Source organism: Carassius gibelio, chromosome A3 (genome assembly GCF_023724105.1).
Source record: "Carassius gibelio isolate Cgi1373 ecotype wild population from Czech Republic chromosome A3, carGib1.2-hapl.c, whole genome shotgun sequence".
Lineage (NCBI taxonomy): Eukaryota > Metazoa > Chordata > Actinopteri > Cypriniformes > Cyprinidae > Carassius > Carassius gibelio.
In genome coordinates, this window is record NC_068373.1 from 24,325,492 (window position 1) to 24,343,428 (window position 17,937).

The 17,937-nt window shown below is 38.3% G+C and overlaps 1 protein-coding gene across 1 annotated transcript in view; it reads right to left on the bottom strand.

The window, feature by feature from the left end:
• LOC127952941 (collagen alpha-1(XI) chain) overlaps positions 1 to 17,937 on the bottom strand; it is a 49,266-nt gene that overhangs the window by 26,999 nt on the left and 4,330 nt on the right. The window contains exons 2-6 of the mRNA XM_052551876.1: positions 8,727 to 8,894; positions 8,388 to 8,601; positions 7,175 to 7,337; positions 3,073 to 3,210; positions 657 to 1,097 (exon numbers count right to left, since the gene is read on the bottom strand). Coding sequence (XP_052407836.1) covers positions 657 to 1,097; positions 3,073 to 3,210; positions 7,175 to 7,337; positions 8,388 to 8,601; positions 8,727 to 8,894 — 1,124 coding nt within the window. The remainder of the gene's footprint in view (positions 1 to 656; positions 1,098 to 3,072; positions 3,211 to 7,174; positions 7,338 to 8,387; positions 8,602 to 8,726; positions 8,895 to 17,937) is intronic.

The following is a 17,937-nucleotide window of genomic DNA, read 5'->3' on the forward strand; positions in this document are numbered from 1 at the left end:
AGCTGGTGAGTGTGGGGTAGGTGGTTTTATTAACAACGGGAGATGTCAGCACAAAAGCCATATGTTCTGGTAGCAGCCATAGCAGCATGAAAGGAAGGTTGAGCAAACTTGGCACACTGATATTGGCATCTGAGTTTTACCTCAGCAGAAGCTTGATTCATACAGTAAAGACTACATCTATCCGAGCTGTCAGAGGTGATTGTATCAAAAAGATGCATGGAAATTTGTGTTTATGTCAGTTTTTCATTCTGTCTTGGAGCGCATCTTTCAGTTTCAATCTATAAAGTGTGCCAAGTCAACAAATAAAAGTGTAACTCTATGCCAAAATCTGAATAAAATATGCATCATGTCTCACATTCAACTTGTGACACTCATCAAAGTGTCACTGTTGCAATGAGCTATAATCCATATGCATTTTGAGTCAACATATGTCACTAAAGTTACAAAGTATAACTACAGTGTAGATATTTTATGAGCCTAACATCTGGGAAGAAGAGTTTTGGTGCTGTTATTGGGGAGGTTAGAATAGCAGAGGATGGTTAGTAAAGTGGATGACTGGGGGTTAAAATGTGTAAGAAAGAGTCAGTGACTGGTCAGGAGAACGATGGGGAGGGAGGAGGAAGTATGGGCAGCCACACTGGCACTTTAAGTTCTACCTCCACCTCCGTCTTTGGGAACTCAGAATGTGCAGTTGCCAATACAGACTGGTCCTCAAGAACTGTCACAGGCTTTGTCGTGGCTGTGGTGAGATCGTCCTGATAGGTGTCAGGTTCGTGAGTGGGCATGTCTGGTATGGAGTCCATCAGATCGACCACTGTAGATGGAGATTGTTCTGGTAAATTCGGCTGCTCTGTTGGAGCTGGTAAAGTTCTTCGATGAGCTTCGTGAGCCAAATACTCCGGCAGCTTAGAGGACACCTCAATTAAACCGTTTTCAAGAGCTCCAGCTTCCTTTTTCTTCTTACGAGATTCTTTTTTGCCTTTCTTATCTCTCTTTTTCTTGTTCTTTTTTCCTTTGCGGTCTTTTTTTGAGCGCTTTTTTGGTTCCACAGGCTCATCTCCCTGCATGATGTCATCAAGGTTATGGATGGGTTTGGCCTTTTATAGATAGGTCAAGGGGTCAGAGGTCAGGGAATAGATGAACAGAATTAAAACTGTTACAAAAATTTAAGACAGTAGGACAACACAACTTGTAAAATCATACTGACATGCATTTGACTTACATAATTGAATCTAAAATGAATCTGATTCCGCTAGACAATGTATTATTCGCTTTGCAAATTAGGTCAAAGTTGAACTGGTTCTCAATTCAGATCTGCACTACATTATCAGCTCACAATTCAAGAGGTCGGAGTTGAGCTGCTTACAGGCTATTATGAGAGGCCCTGACTGAATAGGCTTGATGAGGCCTGTCGGGGGGAGATTATATGAATAATGTGAGAACCAAAGCGAGGTGTTGAGTTGCCAGGTCGGGCAGAATCGGATCAGTGTGAGCTCTGGTAATAGGTCAGTAATGAGAGCAATGCTGATGAATCTCCCCATTAGTCCCTCTTCTCTCAGCTGTTGTGGGAACTCAAGGCCAGCTGGCTCTACCTCTGAACGGCTGCCGATAGATACATCTTTCCTTGAGCCAACTCGGAGAGAGTCATAGGCAGACATTTAGAAAACTGGGTGTGGGAGCTGTGAGGAGAAATGAATGTACGATGTGTTCCTCCCAGAAGGCCGTGGAGAAATGCTAACCCACTGACATGATTACTCACTGGGCTGACTCACCTGCACGTGCATGTTCACTACAAACACAAATCATCACAATCAAAAAAACGTTCAAAATGTCCACATTAAAAATATCGCATTATGAAAACAAATATGGGCAAGTCTGTTTACTGGAAAGACAAAGAAGTGTTCTTGTCCCCTAGGCTGTGATTAGAAAATTAATTATGTGGTTAGAAAAATGCAATCTTTGCTATAAAAAAAGGGGGTAAGAATGATTTTGGAAGAAGTCCCTTGTGCTCAGCAAGGCTGCATTTATTTAATCCAAAAATACAGTGAAAACAGAAATAATGTGAAATTATTACAAATGAAAAACGTTTATTTTAAATAAAAATATTTTGTAACATTACAAATGTATTTAATGTTATTTTTAATCTATTTAATGTATCCTTGCTGAATAAAAGTATTTTATTATTATTATTATTATTATTTTAAATCTTATTATTATTATTTTAAATCCCAAATTTTTGATCAGAAGTGTTTATATAATATTACATATAGTATACTGTATTATTTAATCAGAATAAATCCATCAGATATGCATTCATTTGTTTAAGTCCATAAATGAGATTTTTAATGTTAGCAGTGAGCCAAAGATAGGGGTCGTTGTTGTTGTTGTTATCATTATTAGTCTTTAAATATGTATATTTGCATATTTTATTGTTGCAGTCCAATGATTTGTTGTTTTTGTTGTTTTTTTGAATCAGAAAGCAGAACATAAAATAAAAATAAAATAATTGTAATAATTACGCATATCTACAGTTGTATGTTTAAACCAAAAACAATATTGTTTATACAAAAAATATAAATTGGTTGACTCCTAGAGCTGATGGTATATTAGTGCTTCTGCACTAAGCGACAAGCAATTTTATTTATATGCATGCCTGTACTGTTTATTAGCTGGCTCAGATGAGTGCTCTGGGAGCTGAGCCCAGAAGCCAGAACAGTAAAAAGTGCAAACAGATAAATGCAACCACTCAAAGAAAGTTTTGACAGGGCTCTTCCAAAAAGAGGAAGACATTTTTGGCCAAGCTGAAACAAATTATATCTTCATAAGGTTCTGCAATTTTCTGGAAAACTGTGAGGCTGGTTGCTCAAAGTTCATTGGGAAAACAAGTGTTTCTTTCTCTGTTTCCACATGATACTCCAATGCTACAGTGTGAGAAGTCTAGAGAATAACACAAGACAATCTGAATGGACCAATAAATATGGGCAGAAAAACAGGATGTCATATGGGTGTAAAATAAATCAGATGGAAGTAAGACAATGGGATTTTTTGGACTACATGGGAAGCCAAACTCACAGAGAAATCAGTAACCTCTTCAGGAGCCAGACTCTGGGTACTGTAGGGTAACGGGCTGTCACAATCAGGAATGTAATCTTGGCAGTAGTCAGCCGCAGCCTGAGGATCATCCACGAGCAAGAGCTGCTGGATCTCACCCTGTAACACAAACATATAACACTTGCATTGATTCGGTAATATTCACTGCACTGGTGTAATTCTCATGATCAAAGAGAAATAACACCCCATTTAACACTGCATAACTGGAGAACATGCTGATGTAAAGCAGAAAAGTAAATTAAGTTGAAAAACCACTTGTGTAACACTGATGAAATCGGGGTAAAACTTATTGAATTTTACTTGCATAGGCATTTTGGAAGCACACTGCAAATAAAAGTTTATGCTACCGGAAAAGCAATCTTCACTTCAAAAATATATTTAACACACTTTGGACTTCACAAATTCATAAATTCACTCTGTTTTCTATATTGCTATTATAAGACTGCAGACAAAAGACTATGTATTTGACTGCAGTCCCTGTCACAAAATTCTGGCACCAGCATCAGCACACTAAGAAATTAAAGCAGCAGTGTAATGGGCATCAATGTAGTGATAATCCAGAGGAAGCTTGTGTCAAAAATAGCCACACATCTCTGACTCTGCTGCCCTCAAGACTGAAATCAGGCCGTAACCAAGGGGTTGGTGCTATGAGAACAATAGACACTGAAGGGGACATGTCTCCTCTCAATAATGAGATAAAGCCAAATTTACCATTTTTGTTAGAATTATAAAATGTTTCATAATGCAATTTTAAAATGAATGAGATGGCCAGACAAATCAAAGAAGGTGGGGTTAACTGTTCAAAGCAGCCAAGCATGAATAACCACACAATGCTTGAAGAAGCTAAGAAGTAGATAAAAATATAATATTTGACTGTTTTTAATGTTATTCATGTAATTCATAATTGAATGTGACCAAACAAGAAAAATAAATAGAGCCATTTTTAACATATAAAGCATTTGATTAAGAATGATTATGCACATATTTTAAAATACACATATTTTTTGCAAATAGCTCAAATTGAATATTAAAATAAAAGAAAAATAGAACAGAATAATATCTTATATTTCTTATTTGAAATCAAGATGCAATAACATTGGAGAGAATGCCCTCTACTGAATGCAGTCATAGTTCCACACATTTATTAAGAATTTTGAACAGCCTAATTTCCAGACATTAGCACAGAGCGTATGTATATATTCACAATAAAGAGATCTTTCATCATAAGGCCAATGGAGAATCTTTGAGTCATCACTGGGGTCCTGCCAGTGCATCAGTGGGAGGAAGAGCAAGAGGCCAAAAGCTGGCAACACCCAAGATAGCACACAAACTCCGATTACAGCCAAAACTCAGCATTTCTCACATTAATCTGACATATGTTGGATCTTAAAAGCAAAATAAATCCATATACCTAGCCAACTAATTACACTACACTGATCCCACAAGTGTTCTCTTCTATCTGTCTGTCGGCTGAAATAAGAGCCTCATGCTTGACAACTCAAGGACTAAACAAGCCAGTTAACACAGTTTTAAAACCACCATTTAGGATCAGTGGACCAGACAGGAACTGGATATTATGGCTCTTATCTGCATCTTCGAAGCAGAAACAGAAACAACTGACAAAAAAAAAAAAAAACAATAATCCTAGAAATAACTTAAGATGTGGATAATCTGCTGTTTGTTTTTGTGTGTGTGTTCTAGTTGAGTTCTCTAGTTCAGAGAGACTTCATCGGCTCTTTAGTGATTCGTAAGAATCTGGAAGCAATAGATGCATTGACCCATGGTCCCCAGGCTCCCTAACAGCTCTCCCACGCTGAGAGATTTGGACCGGAATATAAACCCTCTGGATTCCCCTCAGTCCAGGGCCTGGGAACTGGCCTCAGATTGGGTCGAACTCACACATCCTCCAGTACAAGCCTCACCCAGATCACAGCGACCCCACGCCACAGATGCAGCTCTTTTGGAAGGATTAGAATGAATGGGGAAAGAAAAATGAGGGGAATTAGTCATCATTCATTGTCATGGTTGCTCTGAAAAGCACCACGAAGAAGGACAATATTTTTTTCATTTTCTTTTTTAAAAGAACAAGAGGTGGTACAGACTTTTAATCATTGCTCAAATAGAGATATTTTGCTGCCAAAGTAACTGAAACTAAAGGCCTTGATGCCGAGACAGTCAATGACTTGACACATTTATTTATGGAAACTGTCTTCAGGCCACCTTTCAAGTCATCATCATGTCATGTCTGGTTAGCCTCTGAAACTTTTTAGTAATTAAAGTTAATATTTAATGAAGGAACTGAATCATCAGAATGGAAAAAAATAAATTAAAAAATAACTCAAATTATTAATTCTACTTTAAGATGATATTTTTTACAAACTAACCACCAAATCACACACACAAGATTGTGGGATATTACAAACAGTGAATGAAGCATCTATGTTGCAATTAAAAATTGACCAAATGGAGACATCTTAGTAGAGATGATGTCCCTCAAATGTTGGGCTGGGATGTGCCATGATACCTCTTTGCCTGAAGAGACAGAATTTTTCAAGTTTTAGACACAACCATAGTGAAGGAAGCTCTTCTTGCTCTAACCAGGATTTGTTAACAATGGCACATTGATTTGGGCAGGATTTTGGGAGGCATGGAATTAAATGGGATGGGTATTGTGTTTATCTGTGCTGCCAAAACAGCTAAAGGCAAACAGTGGTATTGGATGGATGGAGTTAGGGAGTTAATGTTATTGCAGTGGGCGGCTGGAGGACATGTGGCATGCGCTACTTTGGACCTAATGAAAATCCTCTTTTTTGCTGTGGAAGCAGATAGAGGACCCTTATATGTTCATTAGACTGACAATAGCATTCCCAGAATGCTAGAAGTCCAGCACACATAAGCATGAGGAGTGATGTGACTTCCACTCTAATCTACATCTAGCTAGAACCATCAAGCACAAGAAATAAGAGATTAGTCATGGAGTAATTTAGGCAGATATGAACCCAAACACACAGCACATTGAAACCAAATACCCAACATTTATCACAGAAGCACTAAAAAAATATGAAAATACAATTTGTATAAAAGCAGTTCCTATGACTATATGATATAAATATTTAAAATAGCCCCAAAAATTGACAAAGTACAAAGAGACTCATCTTAAAAAAAAATGTAAATGTGTGCTCATTCAGACAGCACTAATTCACAGGTGAGAAGGGCGGTACTTCCAGGTGTTCTCTAGAAGTGGAAACAAGCCTGAACAGCACCTGTTTATTCCTCTCTGTGGAGACGAGACCTCAACTTCAGCAGCCCAGACAACTGCCTCTGATCCACTCTATTTTTAAACTGTTCAATTAAACATAAAACAAATAGACCACCACTGTTTATTCCATTAAAGCAAAGCAGAGGCATTAATATATGAATTTTATATGAATGCAAATTATGCTGATCTGAGACTCCCTGTCACCTCTCGAGAAATATCTAGTTTGCTCTTTGTTTGAGAGTTAAGGGGGATTATGATGAGCATATACTGCAGCATTTATAAAGAAGTGAATTATGAAACTGCAGCAAAGAGAGTGTGTTATTGTTAAGCACAAGAAAGCTCATTAGGCTAACAAAGTCTATCCGGATCATGTCTGTGTCATATTTCACCCAAGCGCCAACCTCTCGCTCTCTTTCATGAAGCCCACACGGAAGTGACTTAAACTGTAGTTCGTCAACTGTCCGCTAGAGGCTGGCTACAAAAGGAAGTCAAAAAATTATTTTGGTCTATTTAGTTAACTTCGCCCTTCGTGACAACTGTGAGGGGGGTGATCAAAGGCTTTAAATTATATTAAGCCTTTAAGTTCTGCATAATTAAGGGTGTAGCCACTTGTTAAGCTAGGTGGGCGTGGTTTCATCGACCATGTTTTTATACAGTCTATGATTTCACCCCACAAATAAATACATATTACATACATCATTAAATAATGTCTTCACATGTCTTGCTTTAAGTAAACCTTAACCTGCCTTAATTGATCTATTTGGGTAAAACATGCTCTTGTATGAGATGTCTGATGTTTCGTACCTCAAAAACTTCCTCATCTAGCAACCGCGTTCCAAAAACAACGACTCCATCCGTGCTGACCACAGGGCTGTCTCCACGCATCAATTCCAGCGTCTGCACCTCCTTACAGTCCAGGTACAGTGTAACAGACTTGCCCTCCACGCTGTAGGCTATCCGATGCCATCTGAGAAGAGATGACAGCAGGGTTAATCAGTGTCAACAACAGCAGAGCTTTATCACAGTACTAACCCAGGGCTAAAAGTGATATTTACTGCTGTTCCAGGAGCATGGCTATTAGAGGTGGATTGTGGGTCGGTTACATGTGAAAGAGCGTTCTATAAATGGACACTGTGATGCTATGGTACCATAGCCAGATCAGGAGTCTAGTTGAAAAAACAAATTTTATTCTGCAAGAGGCACACTTTAAAATAGCCCTCATCCTCCAACGATTATACATGTTGGAATACGTCTACTCATAATAATGTATTTATGAATGCAAGGCACGGTTCACAGTGCATAAGAGTGGCAATACTAAGTATTTCCAACACTATTTGACAAAAAAGTTCTCACTTGTCTCTGCTTGCACCTAGTATTAACATCCATTTCAGATGATCTGATTAAAGATCAATACAAGTCTAAACACAGTCCATAATATCTTGTGATCAGATCATTCAAACCATATGCCAACAAAGAATGACCATTTACACGCAACCATATTCACATTACTATCTGGTACAATCTACAAATTTATCGCAGCAGATCACATTAAATCTGACCACACATAATGAATATGAATACCCGTTGTTTAATGCGAAATTGGTACTCACGCGATCTCCATTTAATTTATGCATTAGGTAGCTAAAAGGTTTTTTTACTTTGCGAGTGGAAGCTGATTAATTCTGATTCCTGTTGAATTTATTAACACATGTTCCTAATCTAACTTATTCATCAAAATGTAAATGTATAACATGCTCTTCCTATTCCATTGACGTCATTGGCTATTGGATTATTTTCACCAGAAACCAATATACGTATTATTAGCTATATTAGCAATTCAGGCATTTATTTAGCAATGTCCCATTTAGTCATCAAGTTCAACATGTATCCTGTTTCGCTATGAAATACATCAGATTATAGAAGTAAAATAGGCTGTGAATAGCAAATCTCATCGGTTACAAGTAAAGAAAACTCTAGGTCACTTCAGGGCTACTAGGAATGCATAAAAAACACTCACTTCCCATCAGCCAGATTGATTTTCTTAAAAATGGGGTAGAGATCTGGAGCTGGCTGGCCTTGGTGGTCTTCATAGAGGAATACAGGCGATCGGCCCATCTCCAGCCCCAGCTGTTGAACTCCCTGCTCATCATACAAAGACACCAGGAAGAATTGAGAGTTTTTCTTAGCCTTAACCGTGGTCATCAGAGAGAAGTTCTCAGGGAAAGCAGAATCTATGAAGAAAACAGCAAAGCATCGTTCACATATAACACAATGTGTGTAGAATTTGCGCTTTTAAAAAACCCCAGGGCCTCAAATGCTTGCAGGGTTGTGAAAGTACGTTTCAAAGAGTCCATACCTGGAAAGAATTGTTTAGTTGGGGCACTGAGTTGAATCTTTTTGTCTATCCTGTAAGCCACGTCTGTTTCTGATGTGTCCTTTCGTTCGGTGCACAGACCGGTCTCTACTGACACTCCCTCCATGTCTTCAGACAGCTCCAGAACCCGTAATACATCGATCAGATTAGCTGTACACAAAAGAGAGAGAGAGAGAAAAAAAATGAGTTACATTTTTTAGGCTGCTATAAACAGAATTCTTTAGTGAAAAAGTACACTTTAGTTTACTTTGAAAAGGATGACTTATTATTTTAGTTGTCGGTGGTTGAAAGAGGTGGGGTATTAATAGTGCAGAATGTTAAGTTCATAAAATCTGAGTTGGCATCTTAATGTCCCATGCTGAAAAATCCAACAAAAGACGTTTGAAATAATTATTACAGAAATAACAAAATACTTTAGTTAAAAAATACTTTAAAAGAATGTACTTAAGTATGAACTGAATGAAATGTTTTCAAGCACTTGACTGCATGTTAACTGTAAATGAATGAAAATGTATTATGGATAAACTTATTAGTACACTTATTAAACAATTTAGTACATTTAAAATATATTTGCTTTAGATGTGTGTCAATATGTTAGTCAATACATCAAAATATAAGTGTTGACTTAAAAGCATGACAAAAGATTCAAACACAATTACTTAATATAAACAACACTTATTTTAAATGAATCTGACAATTTTGCAAAGTGCAATTAAGTCTTACATAGTCATGAAAGTATATTCTCCTTAAGTAGACTTAAGTGGTCTTTTATTTAATTAATATTAGATTATTTGCCAACACAGTTTTGATTTGAAGTACAATACAAGTGCATATTCAATACTATTAAAGTGCACTTAGTTTTCAAAAGGGTACGATTTGGCTAATAAACTATGGTGCTTAGCAAAGAAGTTCTGAAAAGTCTGTTTGATGTTGCATGCATCAGTATCGAATGAATACTAGTTAAGAACACTGCAAGAAATCTAAAGCACAAGACTATAGCCTTATGGCCCTGCAGATGTATTATTCACTAATCCAATCCCCTTTGGGTCACAGCAAGTTCGAACAACAAGCTGAGAGTTTGGCTGCTGTAAGTTTGCTGATCTGCAGCCAGCTCTAAGTCTAAGTGTGTCGATCTACTTGGAAGCTTCAAGATGCAGTCACGTTCAAATCAAGGCCACAGCTGGTTATGGATGGTGTGTCATTATGGGATAGAGTTATGACACACAGTCTAGCCTGAGATAGTTACACAAACACCTGACAGGTGACAGCTGCCAGCGACTCACTTAAAAAAAGAAATGTCTCCACGACTTCCACTATCTCATGTTTACGATCCCTTGAAACATATTCACAGGAATGTTGTAAGAAAACACTTTGTAGTATTTAAAAATAACTGCTATTGATGCTTTATTGAATTACAGATTTAATGAATCTATAATTGCACAGGTATAATGAGACTAACCACAACTTTTGGCATGTGTGTCAGCTGAAACAAGGATCCTAAATTGAGCCTCCTATTTCCATGGTCTTCCTTTCTCTCATCTGTTGATTAAACATGTGGGAAAAGTTTGTCCATGCCAACCAACTGCCTGCCTGAAAAAAACAGTACTGCATTTTATGGCAATATTTATTTGTTTAGCAGATGCCTTTGTATTGGGCTGCCCCAAAGCATGGCAACAGACTAGTAAAAACACAGTGCTAAAATTCATGCGAGACTCACAAACAATGGAAAACATCAGGTACTCATTTAACTACTTCAGACAGGGTTGTGTCAATATGCTGTGCCATTTATTACACAGACCTTGTAAATAAACAAAGTTTTCGGTTCAATGGCTATTGCCTCACAGACATGCATAAACGTGCCACCTAACTTAGCCACATCCGTTAAAGGGGTCACATGATGCGATTTCAATTTTTCCTTTCTCTTTGGAGTGTTACAAGCTCTTGGTGCATAAAGAAGATCTGTAAAGTTGCAAAGACTAAAGTCTCCAATCAAAAAATATATTCTTTATCAAAGTTAAGACTCTGCCACACCCCCTTAAACGGCTCATTCAAACACGCCCACAGCTGAATCAGCTACTGTAAGTATGTTTTGTTATTAGTTTAAGTATTTGCTGTTGAATGTTCAAATGCAGAGTTCTGCGTGTCGCGCGTATGTGAGAGAAAGAGAGGGTCACACAGTGGAGTCAGTTGTCTTAACCGTCCGTGGCTTGTGTACTGCAAACACATAGGACCTTCATCACTGTGTCTGTCACACCACTCCGTTCCCCTTTCAGGCTTGAACTGATGGTAAAACTAAGGACATTATTAACTCCCTTTACATTTATTTAGAAAGATAAATCTCGCGATTACCAACCAACATTACATTTCCGACAAGTGCTTGCAGTGTTCAGTCAATCACAATGCACTGTTTCAGTTGGCCAATCAGAGCACACTGCGCTTGTTGGAAGGAGGGACTATGTAGAAAACGATGCGCTTGAGAGTACAATAATGTACAGTATTGTAAAAATAATCTGTTTTTCGAACATTAAAGCATGTCAACATATTCTGTTACACCAAATACACAAGATTATGATCTTTAAAAAAAGCATAATATGACACCTTTAATGTTCACTGGTTTAAGTCCATCAGTTTGAGGTGAAATGGATAAGTGCATGCAGAAACAGGTCAGTAGGTCAGTGGTGTTTATATGACTGAGCAGCCATGTAATCTGCGTCAGGATAGGCCCAATTATCACAGGATGTTACCTTTCAGCCTTGCAAACGTCAGACATCTCATCTAAAACCATAATTCTGACTGCTGTCCAATCCAAAAGTCAAACAAAACAAGAAATTGCCCCGGACAATCTTTTGAAAAATGTACAAAACTGTTCAAAAGATTGGGTCGGTAAGAATTTTTTGTTTGTTCGTTTTTTGAAAGAAACAAATCCTTGTCATCAGCAAGGAAATATTAAATGGATCAAAAGTTACAATAGATTTCTATTTCAAATCTTTAAAGGGGGGGTGAAATGCTTGTTTTCACTCAATATCCTGTTAATCTTGAGTACCTATAGAGTAGTACTGCATCTTTCATAACTCCAAAAAGTCTTTAGTTTTATTATATTCATAAGAGAAAGATAGTCTGTACCGATTTTTCCCGGAAAAACACGACCGGCTGGAGGCGTGACGTGTGGGCGGAGCTAAATAATTACGAGCGCGAGTAGGCTTTTGCGTTGAGAGCTTTTGGAAGCTGTGACATTACCGTGGGGACAAAACCATCATCCAAAACAACCCACGGCTTACAGTCAGATTCAGCTGTTTATTTATGATCCAGAATCAGATCCCGAGGCTGAAACTGAACGAAAGCAGCAGCAGCAATGACTCGCTCCGAGCGGGGCTCGAACCCGGGTCTCCGGCATGGGAGGGGGACGCACTAACAAGGAGGCAGAGATATTTTAAGCAGTTTTACTCACCGCCTGCGTTTCCAACACACGATCGTGACCGTTTTTCGTTGGGATTGCATCATCCTTAAGAAATAAACGATACGCAAATCCGTCGTCAAACTGGGCCTTGTTTGTAAAACAAACATCTTCGAAATGCAGGGAACAAACAAAAACACTTGCACAACGTTGATGCTCTGTAAAAATAAACTCCATCCACTGGTCCCTTAATGCTGTTTTTTTTTTTTTTTTGGTAATCTGTTCAGGGTTGTCTTGCCCTGGCAACCAAAAACACACTTCTTTTGTGACTTTTCGCGACGCTCTCGCTCTGATCAGTGAATCGCTCTGATCAGTGAAATGTCTGTGCTCAGCCTCGCTATACGGGAGCGAACGCTCTTTCCGGCAGAAGTGGCCTCAGGACCCATATAAGGAAATTCCGCTCCATCTAACGTCACACAGAGCCATACACAGAGAAAAAACTTTCCGAAACTTGTGACAAACCGGAAGGAGTATTTTGGGAACAAAAATACTCCTTCAAACGTACAACTTAATTTTTGAAACTTTGTCCATGTTTAGCATGGGAATCCAACTCTTTAACAGTGTAAAAAAGTCAGTATGCATGAAATAGCATTTCACCCCCCCCCCCCCCCCCTTTAAAATTTTCAAAGAATCTCTCACTGTGAGAAATTCTGCAAGCAGAGTGATAGAAATGGTAAAATGGTTACTGCGGTGATATTGATATCATGGTGAATATCTCATAGGTGGAAAGACCTCTCAGCCAATCAGATTCGAGGACCAGAAAACTGTCGTATAATACAGTTTTACTGTATTTTGATTAAATAATTCCAGCCTTGATGAACATAAGCACATTACAAAATCTTATTGACCATCACCATTTATCTCTTGAAAATTAAAAGGAAAAAGAAAAAAAAGAAAGAAAATGAAAAAAAAAAATTTAAAGTAATTTTATAATCCTGTAAAGTGACATATCTTCTCTGTTAATATGTTCAAACTCTACACATCATTAAAAACTATACACATGAAAATAATACAATACAAAAAGGTTGCTTACAATAGTTTTAGATGATGTATAGTGTGTCACATTGCAATGTCACAATTTGAAATGTCATATCTACCCTCTAACAGCTGAGATAATACAGGTACCTTGTGCTCAAAGTGACAATATAACTTGTGTACCAAATACTTGGAATGAAATTCTAAAGGGAATGAGTAAAACAGAGAGCATTGTTAAATATCTGCTAAATGTCATTGTTAAAATATTCTCTGACTTCAGAGAAATTCACATGACAGTAATAACAGTGGCCTAATAGTCTGAGGACAGGAGGAGAAATGCCTCCTCTTAGTGAGAATTCTTTCAGCACATTCCCAAGATACCCAGCTCATAGTGAACATATTCTCAAATGCTCTCAAAACAAAGCATCCCTGATGCAGACCGTCATGTTATTTCTTAAGGAAATACAAAATAAATTATATTCATACATTTTATGACATTGAACCAATAACATTTCATACTAACTAAAATATTCAGTCAAGCACTGTAAGAATACCAATGTTTGAAATATTGCATGGGAAATGATTATGCCTTCAAATGACCTTAAATGGGCACAAAGGCAATGTGTTTACAATGGCATCAGTGGTAGGATAGCAAAAGAAAAAATAAACATGCCCACTATAAACCCTGAGCTAACAAGTCCTTTGCAAAGTAGGCCCTTTTCTACTGAAATCTCCTGAAATCTAGGGAATGTTCCTCCACCAGCATCATGAAGAGGCCTGGGGCAGGTGGATGGACGCAATGTTGAATATCCGGAACCAATCCAGAAGCAACATGCTGATGCTCTGTATATCCGCCAAGAGCCAAACCTGAGCCAATTCGACAAATTCTACATTCATCAGAGGTTGTGAAACCCAAGGCGGTGCTACAGTACCTGTTTGTTTTATTCACCTGTACGCTTCAGCCAAGTGCTACTCTCACAGATCTCCCTGTAGCTATGTTACACCTGTCTGGGTGTGGCCATCTGGCACATCTCAAAATGCTTAATCTTGGGGCTTATAAAGTGAAGACGGCTTTCCAGCATCACCTCAAAGAGCTGCTGAACAAATTCAAATCTGTAGCAAATGCAAATTACTTCGAATGCTTGATGAGTGAACCTACTCACCCCATAAACACATTTATGTGTACACCTAGCACTTGTTCTAAACAGATAGTTCACCCAAAAAATGAAAATTCTGTCATTATTCACCCACCCACATCTTTCCAAACCTGCAAGAATTTATTTCTTATGCACAACACAAAGGAAGATATTTTGTCCAAAAACAATGCAATCAGTTCACACTTAAATACATAACTTTATACCAAAGTGTACTTCTTTATCACAAGGTTATCAATTTAATAAAAATCTCTCATCGAGTTTGTTACATTACATCCCTCTTTCCCTACGCAGGAGGCTTCCAAAAGAGGTTGGAAAAACAAAACTATGAACCAACTCATACATGGCAAGTACAAACCGAATTCTGGAAATGTTGGGACGGTTTTTTAAATTTGAATAAACTGAAAACTAAAAGACATTCAAATCACATTTATTCACATTAGAACACAGAGAACATAATAAATGTTTAAATAGAGAAATTTTTAACTTCTATCCACTAAATTAGCTCATTACAAATTCGATGCCAGCTACAGGCCTCAAAAAAGTTGGCACTAGGGCAACAAAGGTCTGTTACATGATCAGCTATGAAAGGGATGTCTTAGAGAGGCAGAGTCTCTCAGAACCAAAGATGGGCAAAGGACACAATCTGTAAAAGAGTGTGTTAAAAAATTGTGGAATACTTTAAATGTCTTCAATTTCTTCAATATCAAATTGCAAGGGCTGTGCAAACCTCATCATCTACAGTGCATAACATCATCAAAAGGGACAAGACTGAAGACCTTTGTTGGATACCCGTGGTCTTTGGGCCCTCAGACGAAACTGCATCACTCATCGGCATGATTTTGTCATTGACATTACTAAATGGGCCCAGGAATACTTCCAGAAAACACTGTCGGTAAACACAATCCGCCGTGCCATCTGCAGATGCCAACTAAAGCTCTATCATGCAAAAAGGAAGCCATGTGTGATGTGTGGTCCAGAAGCGCTGTCGTGTCCTTTGGGCCAAGGCCATTTAAAATAGACGAAGAGTCTGGGTGCTGAATTGGCCTGCCTGCAGTCCGGATCTTTCACCTACAGTATAGAGAACTTTTGGCACATCAGTAAATGAAAAATATGTCAAAGACGACCATGCACTCTTCAACAGTTGGAAGTCTATATCAGGCAAGACTGGGACCAAATTCCAACACCAAAACTCCAGGAAAACGTCTTCAAACTGTTGTGACAAGAGGAGATGCTACACCATGGTAAACATGCCCTTGTCCCAACTATTTTGAGACCTGTAGCAGGCATTAATTTTGAAGTGAGCTCATTTGTCCATAAAATTGTCAAATTGCTCAGTTGAAACATTTTTCATGTTCCATTTTGAATAAAATACTGGCTCATGTGATTTGAAATTCTTTTAGTTTTCATTTTATTTAACTTTAAAAAAACGTCCCAACATTTCCGAAATTTGGGTTGTACTATTTTTAGTATATTATATGATTACTATTCCGATCTATCCAATTAAACTCTGAATGAACCAGTGCAGTGCTTTGGTTGAATTCTATTAAAACATTGTTACTGATCTAATGTTTACACTCTATGCACTAAAATCTGCAACATGATACATTGTGGTTTATACTGGCTGCACTAGCCATGAACATCCTTTAAGCATCAACCTTGTGTTCCTGCCGTCTCCACAGTTCTCACATTGTCCTGCGTCTTTATTTACTGAAAGCAGTTCACTTGGGATAGGAGTCTTGGAAAAATTATTAGCTGTAAAATAAACTATAATTTGAGGGAACTCCCTTTAGTGTTCATCAGTCTGACTCGAGACACATTGACTCGAAAACCACAGGAATATTTACCAAACCATGAGAATTACTCCGGCAGTCCGGCAGTTTCTCTCTAGAGATTTTCAAAACATAAGACCACAAACTAATATACATTTGCTTATTATGAAACTTATTATGGAACACCATTGTAATTTTACCTACAACTGGAGAGTACTAAATCTGTGAAAAACAACATTTAACACCCTTCTGAGGCTGGATATAATTGAATTACTGGTCCTGACCCCTGACCTCAAGGGGCCTGGAGCCAAACCCAGTAGACAGCAGAAGCAATGAAGCGAGGAGAGATAGGACAATGCAGCCTAGACATGGCCAAAGGCACTCCAGAAACGCTCTCAGCTCACCACACCTCAGCCACAGTCAATCTCGATTTACACACTTTAACACTCTTTCCATATTAGGCAAGCACAAAACACAGTTAAAATCTCAGATTTCCTTCTGTGTTGTGTCCGATCCGATTTCACCTCATTTGTCTTTCAACATAGTCTTTTATTTGCTCATACTTTTCCAAGTGAGCATAAGATGATTGCTTTAGCGTGGAAGTAATCAACCTCTAATCTCCCAAATGGACTAATGCTAAATGGAACACATGCAAAAACTGCTCTACAAAAATGTTGAGAGCTTGGAACATAAACGTGACTGAGATTTGATGTTTGGAAGTCGTTCAGAAGGCTGTTAGAAAAAAAAAACTGGAAGCTGCCCCACCGCAGCAGCAAACTCTTTCCCTCTAAGAGTAAAGCTCCTCTAATAGCACAGTTTGGACGGAACGAGATTGTTTATTACCACCCCATTTCCCGCAACTTGCAACTGTGCACTGTGGGCACTGACCGCTGTACTGTATCCAGCATACTTAGAGTGTGGGAACTACTGAGTGGACGGCACTATTGTGCCAAAGAGCTGAGCATCATTACACATCAGTCACACATTCTTCTGCCTGTAAAGTTTGTTCTGTGGTATTTGTTCACTGTGAGACATCCAGCAAGGTCCACTGTAAGCAGGTCCACAAAGGTAATACCTGCATCCCTCTGTCCCTCGCTGAACACCGCCCCATTATACACATTAAACACGCAGACCCTCCCCTGACCAGACAGAGCTTTGTATTATGCAGTTTCTAAGCTTTAAATAATGTACAGCAACTGTAACTAAAGGTTTAGTCACATTTACCTCTGTTCAATTTTCATTGGTGAAAGCCAGTCATTTCAATAAGTATCAACATGATATGGAATTCCTTGAGATTGTGAAAGGTTTCCCTTCATAGTGGCTTCAAGTGTATTATTGTAAATTAATAGGGTGTTTTTTGTTTTTTTTGACTTTGTCCCAACAAGCAACTGCGGGTTACTTTAGAACAAGGGTATCCATTCCTGTTCGTAAAGGACCAATGTCCTGCAGAGTTAAGCTCCAACACTTTCCTGGAAGTTTCTTATCTGAAGACCTTGATTAGCTGGTTTTAGGTTTATTTATTTGGGGATGGAGCTAAACCTTACAGGACAGTGTTCCTCCAGGAACAAGTTTGGACACCCCTGCTCAACTGGGCTAGCCTGTAAATACAAATTTTACCATGAATTTTAGATTTTATTTCTGATTTGAAATATGTTATTGGGGATCATACTTTGATTAACAGCCTTCCCCCATTCAAACATATAAGTGCTGCACTTGCATGTCTAGAAATTGATTTTCCGGGTGGTTACAAATATGGCGGCAAAGTAAATGACTTGGGGACTTTATTTGAAGAAATCATAAGAAAGATCTTTAAATCATGAAAGATCATAAGGCCTTTG